Source organism: Solea senegalensis, linkage group LG21 (genome assembly GCF_019176455.1).
Source record: "Solea senegalensis isolate Sse05_10M linkage group LG21, IFAPA_SoseM_1, whole genome shotgun sequence".
Lineage (NCBI taxonomy): Eukaryota > Metazoa > Chordata > Actinopteri > Pleuronectiformes > Soleidae > Solea > Solea senegalensis.
The window spans coordinates 2330939-2346830 of record NC_058040.1 but is presented as its reverse complement, the minus strand read 5'-3'; the positions used below and the strand labels follow the sequence as shown (position 1 = coordinate 2346830).

Here is a 15892-nt window from a genome sequence, read left to right as displayed (position 1 = left end):
TGTCTTTAGTCCTTCACTCATGTGTGAAGCTGTGATGATGACGACGATGATGATGATGATGTAATGAAAGTTCAGAACTGGTCTTAATATTTCACCGTGCTGGATGTTTGTCTTCACTGCAAACGTAAAACTAAGCTGTAAATAAACGTAGTGTAGCGGCGTAAATGAAGGGCAGTAGACTTTCATGTCAAATTTCAGTCGAGGAGAAAGATATTTATTTTAGATTAGACGTTTCTCCGCTTCTCCTTCTGTTTTAAGACTTTTGGGTTTAGCTGTTAAGTTAATTTGCATGTAGATTTTTATTTTTTTGATTTGGCAGTTTCTCTCTTCATTTCCTCCTGTGTTTTTTTTCCTCTTCTCTTTTTTTGGTTGTGTTTATTTTCTCTTGTGAAGAAAAGACGTGACGAGGAGAATCAGACTGAAGCTGTTTTCTCTCGCCGTCTTTCACGCGTGGATGGAACGATGGAGCCAGCTGGTTGTTGACATGCAGTCATGTTTGGATACTGTTAACGGTTACAGATATGCTTTTTTCTAACATTTGGAACATTTATGATTACCAATACTTTGTACATCTTTATTGCAATAAACAAATCAAATGAAATCAGCGACGTTGTTTCTGCCCTGGATTCTTTGTCACTGCAAATTGAATTGAAAACATATACAGAAAAACTAAGTCACTGAAAGCTTGGGATCATTTTGCAAATTGGTTTAGGCACCAAACCAAACTCATTTATTAAGTGTTTGAAGTGAAAGTGTTAAAGACAGAAGAGAGGAAGAGTCATTTCTGTGCTTACAGCTACTATACTATACACTATAGTACAGTGTAGTGTAGTACAGTGTAGTGTAGTGCAGTGTATTGTAGTATAAAACACTTAGTTTCTGCAAAAATGTTGATCATCACAAATGATGAAAACAATGATTTTTGGGAGAAAAAGAAATGATGACTTTTGGACACATTATTCAGTAATGTTGTTCGTCATAGCTAAGAGATTTAAAATGTTTAAAACATTTCAACAAAACTATGTAAAACATGTTTGTTTCAATAGTCTTAATATGCAGAATATGCAGAGAAATATGGCGTGTTTTTTCCGGCCCTTCTCGCCTCGCCACGACGCGGTTAAGTAGCGTTTCCTCTAGCGTAGTACCTGGTACAACCTAAACCGTGCCGTGGCGAGGCGAGGCGAGGCGAGGCGAGGCGAGGCGGGACCATACTGGGAAAGGGCCAGTGATTTTATTTAACACAAACTCTCCTTTTTAAAAAACCCTAAATCACAAAATCAATAATGGCAAGAGTAAATTTGGGCCTAATGTAGAGACTCATTAACAGTCATATATCACATCATTCATGCATGTCACTTAAAACATGTATAAAGGAAGTTTAACTCAAAGGAACTTTCTGCAAATTTGTTTGGGGACCCAAAAAAACCCTTCCCCTGGTCCATATGTGGGTCCCGACCCAGACTTTGGGAACTTACAGAAACGCACAATGGCAACACGACAACGACGTGTGGTTGTGGAGACGACGGCGAGGTGATCGCGACGACGACAACGACGACAGCGACGACGTCCTCTGTGTCAGGTTTTCCTTCGCAGAAGCACGACAGGCAGAATAATAACGAGCAGAGTCGCACAAACACACACGAGCAGCAACGACACTATTTTACACACTTTCTTTCTTTTCTCCTCGGCTTCTTTCTTTTTCAGTAAGGAGTCAAATCCTGGTGTGTAGAGTTCCTCCAGCCAAAAGTCCATGTCTTTAGGAGTCTTCTCTTCCTCCTGTAAGGACAATAAACTGTAAGTATCAACTGCATGTATATATATGTGTATATGTATATATGTATATATATATATGTATATATATATGTATATATATATATATACTTTTTTCTAATGTCACGTCAGATTGTTCAGTCTTTAAAATCAGCATCTTTACATCATAATGTTTATTTAACATATATATATATAAATACTCCAAATAGAATTTACTGTATAAACTCAGCCTGCTTGTTTGTGAGTAGAGAGGCGACCACAGGGGGGCAGTGTTGCATCATGTCAGTGACAAACCATGACATCACATCAAACACCTGCTGAGTCATGATGATAAATACCGATCATTTAAACATCGTCTCAACTCTCAGATGGAAGAAGTGCGAACGAAAGAAAAAAATTCTATTTCACATTCCTGACGATACAGCAGTGAAACATCAGAGAGCGAGGTCACACACTGACGCCTGCAGGGTTTAAAGGATTACAGTGTAGGTTATTATAATAGTAAAATATACAGTTCAAAAAGAATCCTTATACTTTGTATTAAAAGCACATTTTAAATGGAATAGATGCAAAATATTGCACATTAAACACGAGAAAATGAGGAAAATAAACGCGGTTTACGACGACTTCATGAGCGTCGTACTTTTCTTTTACTGCTTGTGTGGATTAAAGTGATAGTTAAAGGTTGTTGAAGTGTGGTTGTATGACAGATGAGTCAGCACACGCCCACATTATAGATGTGGGCGTGTTTATTACTTACAGAAGCTGTTAGAACTGGTCCAGTTGATTTGTTTTCATCTCTCAAAGGGGAAATTACTAAATTCCTATTCAGCACAGTCTGCTATGGTCTAATGACTTGATGATGAGCATATTTACAACTACATCTTACTTCAGTTTACTACTAGTATCAATTAAAGTGATAGTTAAGGTTTTTGAACCAAGGAGCAGCATGAACATCTCTAAAAACACTGAGTCTGAGCTGAGTCTACAATGTCTTCAGAGTGAAATCATTATGTCCTGAAACTGTTGTGTCTTAGAGAAAACCACAGAAACACAGGAGCTGCTGTTTGGTAAGTTTGTGTCACAATTAAAAAAAAACCAGATGAGCAGATTAGACTGCACGGTCTGCTTGTGTGTATTATGTCCTGTATCCAGATGTTCATACCTTCAAATAACTGCCCAGGTTGCCATGGATGGTTTGCGTGTCGTACTCCTTGACGGTCCACGAGGGCTTGAACTTGTCATTGTCTGCCGTGTCCGTGGACCTTAAGTCCGCGTACAGAGGGTTCCGTTTAATGTTGGACTTTAGCGTGACTGGGGTGATGTGCTTCTCCAGGTATCTGTCAACAAACACCACGCCCTCTGGGGACGGAGGAGACCTGCTGTCTGGCTTCACCTTGCGCTCCCACTGTGGACACAACGCGGGTTTCAGTTCTCGACACTCGTCCCTGGAACCTTTCCACACTTTGTACAGACAAGAAACTCCAGGAGACTTCATTCATTTTGATTTGACATCAAATACATCGAATATTTGCTGATGATCTTAAAGCTATAGTTGAGTTTTTTTTAATGTTTTTATATGAAGTGCTGAAACATAATCAATGCTGACGTCCACCAGAGGTTGAGATACTTACCTGATAAAATCTATGTCCAAAGTCTACAGTATCTAACATGATAAGCATTTATCCTCTGAGTTAATGGCTGCTCAGCCTTTTCCAACAGGAAACGGAGGTTTTCGCTTACTCTCCTGCAGCAGTGATCAGTGATTTTTCCCATCACAGCACACAGGGGTTGTTGATCCTCTGCTGCCTCCATAAGTAAGTTCATATGTGCTATTTTGTTTTATTTCTGCATTTGTTTGAATTCACAAACAAATGCAAATGAGGCGACAGTAGAGCAACAGTTCCCGTGTCCCCTTAAAGGAATCCTGCACTGATTGCTTTGTATTACTAGAACAGGGTTAGCAGTTTTGATAGATTGTGCTTCCCAACCTCAGTTTCCCCTGTCACTGGTGGACACGTCGCAATAACATGTGAAGTTGTCCAAGCGTGAGATAAATGTTATAAAACAGTGTTATAAAAGTGACACATGTGCCAATAAGGAGCAAATATACTCTGGAATTGTGTTAAATTAAACTGTTATGGTGTTCATTTCAAATCTTTCAAACTATTTCAGAGTTTATTAAACTGAAGTTTAGTCGTAGTCGTTATCTCTCGGGCATTCCACCCACAGATGTTCATTTCCCCACTCATGTCTGTAGTTTTGCAATTTCCTTCTTCCCTCCTGCTCCTCGCTCCCCACGTCCCCATTTTATCTTTACATCTCGCCGCGTCTGTGTTGCGTCGATACACAGGACTCACATTCAACTGGATGACCAATAAAAAATGCACATTTTCTGTAGGATTGTGACGAATGACATGTTTTGTTTTCCCGTTCATCAGTGGACTGATCTGTCATTTTCCAGTCTTGGCTTTGCACTGATTGGCTGACGGCACACGTCTTTTATCTTTCAAATATGGAACAAATCTATATTTTAGGGAGCAGGTGGCAAACCCTAGTGATGTCTCAGGGTTTCTATTTCGCTCTCTGAGCTGAGTGAGCTCTGCAGGCACAACAGACTGATGCTTGATCCACCATCAGTCGTTCAACAGAGACAGCAGTGCACCTGTTGGCCACATAACAAGGCAGGTGTGTTTGATACGTGACACTTGACGTGGTCGCTGGGCGCACACGACAAACAGACCGTTTATTATTATTCTTATTATTATTCTTATTATTATTCTTATTATTCCTTCCATCGCCTCACATACCTCAGAGTAGACCCTGTTCTGCCAGTGTCTCTGACTGGAAATGGCTGCTCCAACCTGGAACATGCCATGTGTGACGGGGAGTATCCTCACGTCCAGCTGGAGAAACTTCTCTGGGTGGTTGCTGTTGGGCAGAGCAGATATGTCCATCCTGATCCACCGGTGCTCCTCACTGACTCTGGCTGCGTGGACAACCTCGCTACAACTTGAAAGCTCACTAATAATTAATGAAGCGCAGGATATTTATGAGCCTGTATCACTTACAGGTGTGTGTAACTCAATCTGGCTGAGCGAGCGATGACTTGAGTGTGGTGCTGGGCCGACACCTCTCTCCCTCCCCCTCTGAGTACCATGTTACGTCAATGAAACTGCACTTCTCTGCATGATGTCTGGTGGGAGACACAGATTATGATCTCTGCTATCCTGTCCTAATGCTACTGACGTCAGGCTTGGGAGATGGGGGTTTGATTCCCAGTCAGGATGGGCCATTGGGCAAGGCTCATACATACTGTATGCCTACACCAGGGATATGAAATAGAGCTATACTGACACCCACAGGGCAGACTGATGACAGTTGGCTTCTGAAACACGTCATACATGGACAAGCCCGGAGAACAGGAGCGTCATGTTCTTCTACGAAACAAATAATCCCAGTGAAAGGGGGCATATGCACAGGATGTATGATCTATGGATGCTTCGAAGCCCATAATCTAGATTAACCAAGGAACAACTGCTCGCTCAGATTGATGAGGAACGACATTCCTCATCCACGATGCAAAGATGCTACGGCGTTTAATCATCATCCCCACACTTGTATGATTGAATGCCAAGACCTCAGTGCCCAAAGAAACATGGGCAGCCAACCCAAGAAATAAGATCAGAAACACGTTGAGATCCTGGAAGAACCCAAAACCCTCGAACGCCGTGGCCATGTGACAAAATACCATCAGAATCTCGAATAGAGGACTTGATTACTGAACTCGACCAACAAGCTGCTACATGCAGCTGCATCAGTCCATCTAATCCTGGCATACACCTGGTGTGGCATGAGATTTGATTATACGCTATGTGTGGAAATTAGCGTACACCCACTTGCGTATTCACGTTTGATAAATGAGGGTCTATGGGAGGTTTAGTGAAATGACAACAGACCCAGGGCTAAAAGAGGCATCACATAAAACCAATGCCCAGTGGCTGGGGGACCTGAAAACAGACCACAACAACATCCCAGAACAAGACTCTAACGATCCCAACGGCAGACATCCAAGAAAGAGTGTCCAAAATGAAGAGCTGGTCAGCACCAGGTCCTGGCATAATCCACATCTACCTAACTCCACAGATACCTGGCATCCGCCAACAAGTCCAAAAACACACAGAGGTTAATTAGCCATAGGTGTGAGAGTAAATGGTAAATGCCCTGTGATGCCCCCTTCTTTTGCCCTCTAGTGAGGATAGAGCGTAAGACATTAAATGCATGATGGAAAGTTGGTCTTATATATTGATAAACTTTGTACACGTAGACAATGAAGGTCATATTTTCTGGTTGTATTCTATACCATAACACACTTGCCAAGCCAAACCTCTTCACAGTGACTATGATGTCATCCATTGTTTGTATGGAGGCTCAATATGTGGCCTTCTCCTCAAAAGAGACAGCAAAGTGTGAAGATGAGTCGACAGTGAGTGAGAACAATAATTATTTATTCAACTTAATGTAACTTATAGGGAGCATCAACCTGTCAGGGACTACGGATGCAGATTAGCCTTTGGCTATAATCCTGTATATTTACATTCTTTGAAATATTTATTATTATACACGCTCCCTTTTTTGAAATAAACTTAACTCAATGTCCTGTGATGTTTTCTGGGTGAGGCCTATAATAATATAGATAATAATATATCATAATAAATAAAGACGATGAGGTCAGTGACCAGCTTCATATATTTAACGTGCTGCAGATACAGTAGCTAACGTCCAGATGTCCCTCTGACCTTTCCATCTATGACCTCTTGATCATTTGACTCATGACAAAGTGTTGAAGGATAAATGTGCTGAAATATAACGGCCACGTTATGATGCTGTAGATCTTCCTCTGGCACCACCATCACATTGGTTTTAAGTCAGGATGTCAACTGTTGCCTTGCAGCACGAAGACCCCGGTCTGACTGAAGGTCTATGGAGTTTGTGTGAGCGTGAATGTTTGTTCGTCACTGTACTGTCGCAAAACTCTCGCACGGGGGATAAAGCGGTAGACAATCAATGATTGAATGTTTGAAATAAATGTCACCATGTGTTGCACTGTACCAGATTATAGCTTTAAAGTCATGCACATGCCAATCAGAGCAGAACTGTAGTACAGTACACACCTGTAGACCAGGTCACCAAGGGGGACAAAGAAGGTGATGTCCTGACTCTCTGAGCTCCTAAAACAGAAGTTATATGAATCAAAAGCTTTTTAAAAAAATGTAGAAGACCTCTAAATTATGACTGTCAACCTTATTATAATGTCAGTTCATTTTTAATTTGAGGTTTGGTAAATATTTGTGGATTTGTGGATCGTAATCAAATAAAAAATATAAAAATGGACAACGAAAAGAAAGAGTGGACAAAGGACATGCAGTATTTAAGTTTTAGTTTTTACAGATTCAGGTTGTTTTGGAAAATGCGCACGCACGCACTTGAAAAAAACCGAACTATCCCTTTAAAGAGAGAGAGAGAGAGAGAGAGAGAGAGAGAGAGAGAGAGAGAGAGAGTGGTGGAAGGTGCAGCAGCAGCAGCATCAGGGTTTGCGCCATCGTCAGGGAGGAGGAGGACTGACTGTGACCAATGAGACGGATATTCCGGTTGTAGCTCGTGCACATGCCCGGTGATGTCGTCATTGGGAAACCACTAACGTGTTCACAGCGCAGCCTTCACTAAGATGGATGAGCGCTGGCTGGAGCTGCGGACTCATGCGGTAAGAGCTTCTCCTATTTTCTCCTTTCCACGCAGCGACACCGCGTCGTCGTGCTCCGTGCATCTCACACACACACACACACGCGCGCACACACACGCACACACAGATCAGATGAGGCGCGTGCACTCACTTCCACATTAACCTGCAGAACGACGTGTTTGATGATGGCTGCGACGCTCTGAAGGTGTGAACAGCAGCAGCGGGACTGTGCAGATTTATTTACTATCACAAATCAGTGTTTGTCCACCGTGTGTGTGTGTGTGTGTGTGTGCAGTGGGTCATCTTTCTGTGTTGCTGCCTCTCTCTCTCTCTCTCTCTCTCTCTCTCTCTCTCTAATCTGTTCCCATCATCATCGTGGAGCACTGACATCATCCTGATGAGGAGTGTGTCTCCAGTAGCATCAGGGTTTGCAACAGCAGCAGCAGCAGGGTTTGCAGCAGCAGCAGCAGCAGCAGCAGCAGTCAGTGTTTGCAGCAGCAGCAGCAGCAGCAGCATCAGTGTTTGCAGCAGCAGCAGCAGCAGCAGCATCAGTGTTTGCAGCAGCAGCAGCAGCAGCATCAGGGTTTGCTAGCTCAGCGCGTCAATGCGGCGTTTTTTGGCGTCTGATGTGAGCCAAGTTGATGATTGTATGAGGCAGGTCAGTGCACTGTTGTAGAGGCTGCAGCGTTGTAAAGGATGCATGGGTTGTTCTGTGAGAATATAAATAAATAGCATCTGTGTGGTGATATATGACCATCATTCATCCTCTGCATGCATTAAAATATAGGTTCAAACCATATATGAGACGCCCATAGTACAAAGAGCACATTCATACACTTGGTGACATATTAATATACATCTGAACCTCATGTATATATATATATATACTGTATATATATACATATATATATATATATATACACATATATATATATATATATATAGCTGTATAAATATAACTGTATGTGCATCTATAGATAGATAGATAGATAGATCAGCCCATGGCCCAGTGGAAGGGAATGGGGCTTGTAACCACACAGTTGCTGGTTGAAATTCCTGCCTGGGTACTCCTGAGCAAACTAGCCAAACCCCATTGCTCGTTGTTAATTGGTCACTCACCCATAATCTGATTATGACCCCTGCTCTATCTCCTCTTGTCTGACTGGAAACTGATGTTTGTAAGTTGCTCACTTTCCTTCACCAACGTCCACAGGAGTTTCTGCTCTACTGCTGCACTCTCCCTCCCCCTCGTTCAGTACGTTTTTGTCACGGAGGTGAAACTGCACAAAGAATTATTAAAGACTGAATTCAAACGATTGCAAATGTGAACTTAGTGATGGCGGCAGCAGTGGATCATGAACTTCCTGTGTGCTGTGACTTTGGTTCAGGGAGTGGGCGGCTTACAAAGTGGCAGACATGTTTTCATAGACTTTGTCTCGGTGAGGTCAGGAGCTTCCTGTTCTATCTCAGGCTAGTTCCTGGCAGCACAGTCAGTGTTGACTTCGTGTCAGTGCCTCTAAACACACTTGGAGAAACCACCCCCAACTATATAACTACAAATGCTATATTTGTTTATGATTATGGGATATTCATCATTATGTCTTACCAAGGAAACCTCTTTGAAGCCTGTATTTGTCACTCATGAAATGTTAAAGCATGTAAAAGCATTGAAAGTGAAGCTGAGCGTCTTCCTACACAAAGTGTACAGTACGGACACTTTCAGAGAGAAGATAAATCATCAGAAGCGCCGGCTGCACTGACTGTGATTATAATGGGCAGCGAGTGCTGGCACATTTACAAGTCTAATCCAGGGCTTTTACCTGCACACGAGGATGTTGAGGCCATTATCACAGCACTGAGGGATTATTTCCACTCTGATGGGAATTCATTTTCGTCCAAAGTGAGGTGAAGGGCAACAAGTTGTGACTATCATTTACTCAAAGATAAACTGAGACGGGACAGAAGAACTCCTGGTATTTGTGCCAAATAAAGGATCAGAGTCTCCACTGAGATGTGCAGAGAAATAAACACATGTATGGTTTCAAGCTCGAATAATATTAATTAGATTATTGAAGCTATGACACAAAACAGGAAGTGCCACAACCAAGGGTCTGGCTGCATGATGCAGGTGCTAGAGTCTACAAACCCTGAACCTAAACCTGAACCTGAACCTGAACTTTACACGCTAACTCAAATTTGAAAGCTGAAAATATTGTGTCTCAGCCAGTGTTACATTAGCAGCCTCCTCCTCCTCCTCTTCCTCCTCTGTGTATGTGCTGTATAATTCATCCTCACAGAAATGAGGTAAAGTACATCCAGGTTTTCTTTTCTCTCTCTCTAGTTTAAAGCCAGGTTTTAAAAGTCAAAAGACGATAAATAATGAAAACTCTGCTTCAGCCTTAGTGTGAATGCAAGACTCTGGTGAACGTGTTTCTTTCTTTTTTGATTGACAGATCAAAGTCAGAGATACATACAAAATAGGAACCACTCTAATATTGTCCCTGAACTCCATGAACTCCGATTCACAGTAGTGTTGGTGTCAATCACCGTTTCCTTTTAGCAGGTTCACCCAGGTTCAAACGTTCTTGTGCAGACCAGCTATATTTAGCATTAACGATGCTTAAATCCACCTTCAGTGTCGTGGTGACGGATGAAAATGCAAATAGTATTTAATCTGTCACTATTTTTGATGAAAAAGGGGGTTAAATATTAAAATAATACCTTTGTTCTAGTCGTGCATGATCTGGCGACGTCACGCATAGTATCGACTTATCGGGCGTGGAACCTCGCCAGAGCAGGTACTATAAAAAATACTATGTTCGTGGAAACGTGACTTAGCTGTGCCATGGTGAGGCGAGGCGAGTAGAGCTGGTGGAAACACACCATTAGTAATCGCGAGGTGTTAGTACATTTAAACACAAATAACACCATCACAGAGTTCTCAATGAAGCACACAGGCGTCCTTATACTACTGAGCTGCCACAGATTGATGGCTGACCGTCCACAGCTGGGCAATAGAAGCTACAGCAAACCTCAGGTACAAACACACCCAGGCGAACACGTACCAGGGGAAGCCGCTGCGGCCGTAACATCATGCCAATGTGTCCTTGTGTGATGGACAGAACTGATAGAATGTGTGAATGGCATAAACACTGTAGTGTAAAGCAGCTTTGAGTGGTCATCAAGACTAGTAAAGTGCTATATAAATACAGATTTAAGGTTAGGGTTAGTCATAAACTGGTTAGGGATAATGCTTTGTCTCGGCTGTCCAAATGAATGGAAGTCAATGCTGCACAAACCTGTGTGTGAGTGTGGATTAGAGAGAAAACGCTGAGTCAGGATGGACTGAATGAATGGAATATATCATACGATATTTGCACTTGCTGTAATTGCATTTGACAAGTTAATTATTTATAGAGTTGAATGGTCTGGGAGGTGGGACCATATATGAGTCAAAAAAATCTGGCAAAAATAAAACAACAAGACTCAGCTAATCAAAGATGGCGACTTTTTTAGATTTCTTTGAATTTTTACCAATGTTGAAATTATTCACTGAAGGTACATGATGTACGAATAATCATGGAAGTGCCTATGGGAGTTCTTCCCTCTCTCTCTCACTCTCTCTCTCTGAACAGCTCTGTGATTTCCTCAGGGATGAGCCCACAGGTGGTGCAGATGAGGGATGTGAAAGTCTACGGGTGGTACAGATCAGAGATGTGAAAGAGTCTAGATCAGGGATGTGAAAGAGTCTACAGGTATGGGAGTCTACAGGTGGTGCAGATCTACAGGTGGTACAGATCAGGGATGTCTCTTGGTGGTGTGAAAGAGTCTCAGGATGTGTACAGGGATGTGTCTGGGTGGTGCAGATCAGGGATGTGAAAGAGTCTACAGGGTGTCTACAGGTGGTGCAGATCGGGGATAAAAGGGTCTACAGGTGGTGCTGGGTGGTACAGATCAGGGATGTGAAAGTCTACAGGTGGTATAGATCAGGGATGTGAAAGAGGGTTTCAGATCAGGATCTACAGATCAGGGATGTCTGGGTGGTACAGATCAGGGATGTGAAAGAGTCTATGGGTGGTACAGATCAGGTATGTGAAAGAGTCCACAGGTGGTGCAGATCAAGGATGTAAAGGAGTCTACAGGTGGTGCAGATCAGGGTTTTGACAATACATGATGCTAGGAGGCACTGGAGTAAAAATCACTCACAGTTAGATGATCACTTTTTTGTCTCTGACACCGATATCTGTTGAATAAGGTCATTTTAGACCTTTTTGACTATGAAGCTGTTAACAACACATTTGTGCTGATGCATTTCAAGCTCTTTCAAAGTCCTAATTCTCCAACTGTGTCACAAATATTCTTCTCTCACGAAGAAGATATAAACAGAGCACAACAGGACTCAGCTAAAATGCTATATAGGATTTTAGGATTGTATCAGATTTTACATTTTCATCTGTCCGATACTGAGTATTATATTGGCTCATCCCTACAATTTATAATTATTTTATTCAAGATTACTTTCACTTTAAATGTTTTTCAAAAAAATATGTATCCTTAGTAGAGATAGGCGTTTCTATCAAAAATGTAATTGAAACATGCGACAATATTTGTCGACTATTCAAATACTTGTATGTTAAATTCCAGCATGAGAGCTGGTGAATGTAATGCAGGGTTCAAAGCGGGTTGAGCTAACGAGAGCAGCTAACCTGATGCATTCAGAATTCCTGGTAAATTTCATCACTTCTTTGAGATCTACAGCATGTTGAGCTATGAGGAGCAGCTTCAAGATGCATTCAAGAAACCTTGTAAATGTCATCACTTTCATAACTGCAAATATACATGAAGTCCTCTCACTAAATGCTTGCTGCTGCCACCTTGTGGAAATAGATTCACTACAAATGAGGCAACCATTAGAGCAGAAATATAAATATTTTTTATAAATGCAATCATCGATAAAACATTTGGTTTTATATGTTTTAATATATCACAAATAGTCACAGTAACTGATCGACTGTTTATAATTTTATAACGACAACTTGGTAACATTTTTAAAATGGTTTTGTAATAAAGGAAACATTTTGTCAGTTAGTTTTCTTGTACATTTGTTTGTGCACATTTTCTGAAAGCTTATGGATACAAATCAAAATGAATGATAAATGTTTGTATTTATATAGCGCTTTTCTAGTCTTGATGACCACTCAAAGGTGCTTTACACACACTTTAGCCATATTATCAGTCAGATACTGGTCACATTCACTGGATCAGATACTGGACAGGTAAAATGATAAAATCTGATAAAATCCAAAAATTGTATATATCGCGTTCACTATCCACAGATTGTAAAAATGTAAATAAAAGTCAGCAACAGCATTTTAGCTGGGTCATGTTGTGGGCTGTTTATTTCTTCTCTATGGAGGAAGAATATTTGTTATAATATTTGTTGAAATATCATCAGCACCAATGTGTTGTTAAATGCTCCATAATAGAAAAGGTCTAAAATGATTGAATTGGACTGATATTGGTAGATAGAAAACGTAGAATTGTACGATCCCTAACACCCACTATAATGCATGACGCTCAAAGGTTATTATGTCATTGTTGATTAATAATGTGTTTTGCATTAACACAAGCTTTGAACACAACATTTTCACAGTTAATGTGAAGAGATATGGTGTTATTACTCCGACTTGATGCTATTTAACATTGAAGGTCACAGACTGAAGCAGTCCACTGAGCTGAATAAGAACTCTCTGTATTTATGCAGCGCTGCAGGCCACAGAGAATCATAGCACACTGAGTGAATTATAATGTAGCCCTGCTTCCCAGTCTTAGCACAATGCTAAGCATCACTGCCTTTCTTTTCAACACCATGTGCAGTCATTCCCCAACTATGAGTGGTAGAGTGGCATGTAACCTAATTTCTGATATAAACAACATAGTAGAAGACGTAGATCTATTTTCTGTCTCTCCATAGTCTGACCTCACTGTGTAGTTCTCTTTCGTACATTGTCTCATGTCAACTGTGAACCAGAAACAGTTTGGTTGCCATGTAGGTAAAATACAAGGATTTATTGTTTTAAAAAAGAAAGACAGGGTCAATAAAGATTCAGCATATTTAACAAAGAAAAAGAAATACTTCACAACATGGTGATTAGGTCAAATTGACGTAGATGTGAGAGTTGGAGTGAATGGTTGTTTGTCTCTATGTGTGGCCCTGTGATGGACTGGTGAACTGTGAACTGTCCAGGGTGTGACCCCGCCCATCGCCCTATGTCAGCTGAGATTAGCACACTGCATATATACATGTATATATATATATATATATATATATATATACATATACATGTATATATAATCTATATATACATATATATATATACATACAAAATATACAAAATACACAAAATATCCCAATATTTCACTGAATGGATTCTACTCCCTACCCCTAATAGATCCATTTATTGCCCAGACCTTGTTAGTCTATAGAAAATTGTCTTATTTTGTACACAAACCAAATATATTTAGTTCACTCTCATTAAGGAGCAAAGAACAACCAGAAAGTATTCACATTTATGAAGCTGAAATCAAAGACGCACTCTAACTGATTAATCCATTATAAAACGAGCTGGCACGCGATGTATAATTTCATTAGCAATCAACAAATGAAAATGCACAATTTGACGGTATAAAGAAATATAAATGTGTCTGACAGCTGGGTCATGAGTCAGCGTGTGGAGTTGAGAGTGGATGTGGGAGGAGGGTTCAGTTCAGAGAGGATGAATAAATCTTTGAGTGTTCAGTGCCAATGGTGCAGTATTGCAGCGTGCTGAGAGTCAGGCTCACTGACCATAAGTAACACTTCCACTGGAGAAGTGGCATTCATTGCACAATAGAGAGCCGTTCATTGTCTCTCAAAGGAGTTGATAATAACAATCAAAATAATATTCTTTATTTAATATTGGGCAGTAGCACAAAATGCGATTTGCCTTTAGTGTCACAAAACTGTACATTCATACCGAAAGGAATTCTTCACCAATTTGCATGTGGCTGTATTGCTAGAATAGCAGTAGTATACTGTGTAGACTGTTTGTGCCCAACATCTATGATGATGTAAACAGACGAGTTGCAGGACTGTTGCAGCCTCTGCTAGACAAATCAGAGAAGACTCAATAGGAGACTGAATATACGGGAGCGCTCTCTCCTTCTCCACTCACAGCGCAGGAGATTTAATCACTGGAATGAAGCGAAGGTAAGTGGAGAGGAGGGAGAGAATAGAGAGAGTCAGGACAATAGCAGCCAGACATAACACCCCCACCTTAAGAGGGTGAATAATGACAGTGCAAAACAGTTATTCACACACACACACACACAAAAACAATCAATAGCACGGACATTATCCTTACCCTTGATATGTCTGACTTGCATGTTGAAGACTTACAAAAAGAGTGTCCATCTCATCAGGGTTGTGGTCTGTGTGGGAACATAAACTTAACTTATGTTTTGAGGCGAGGATCAGAGCAAGGGTGTATTTTCAATAGTTGGTCATTGGTGGAAATTGAATTTCTTTGAAAAATAAGAAACTTGGTGATCCATTTCATCATCTCCCCCATTGTGTCTGACTCAGATTGTTTCTCTGGTATAGCACGAGTGACAGTGAAAACCCTTTTGACTGATTTTGGACGACATACTGACTTATGACGGACACACGGTGGTGTAATGTTCTCCCTGTGTGCGTGGGTTCTCTCCGGGTTCTCCGGCTTCCTCCCACAGTCCAAAAACATGCAATGTGGGGATTAGGTAAATTGGACACTCTGGATTGACCATAGGAGTCAGTGTGAGAGTGAATGGTTGTTTGTCTCTATCTGTGTGTGGCCCTGCGATGGACTGGCGAACTGTCCAGGGTGTACCCCGCCTATCGCCCGATGTAGCTGAGATTGGCCCCACGACCCTCTGGTGGAGGATAAAGCGGTTAGATGAAGACTGACATACTATACTATGACTTTTTTGACTGATTTTGGACGACATACTATACTATGACTTTTTTGACTGATTTTGGACGACATACTATACTATGACTTTTTTGATTTTTGACTATATTTTTGATTTTGGACAACATACTATACTATGACTTTTTGAGTGATTTTGGACGATATACTATACTATGACTTTTTTGACTGATTTTGGACAACATACTATACTATGACTTTTTTGGCTGATTTTGGACGACATACTATACTATGACTTTTTTGACCAATTTTGGACCACATACTATACTATGACTTTTTGGGTGATTTTGGACGACATACTATACTATGACTTTTTTGGGTGATTTTGGACGACATACTATGACGTTTTTGTCTCATTTTGGACGACATACTA

General features: G+C 41.0%; 1 protein-coding gene across 1 annotated transcript; it reads right to left on the bottom strand.

The window, feature by feature from the left end:
* Window positions 1-1566: 1566 nt before the first annotated feature.
* On the bottom strand, window positions 1567-4727 carry LOC122757995 (major intrinsically disordered NOTCH2-binding receptor 1-like). The gene is made up of 3 exons (XM_044011770.1): window positions 4581-4727; window positions 2936-3178; window positions 1567-1773 (listed from the first exon to the last, which is right to left on the bottom strand). Exons 1-3 carry the CDS (start codon window positions 4725-4727, stop codon window positions 1576-1578), a joined length of 588 nt encoding a protein of 195 aa, XP_043867705.1. The 3' UTR covers window positions 1567-1575.
* Between the last annotated feature and the right edge of the window lie 11165 nt (window positions 4728-15892).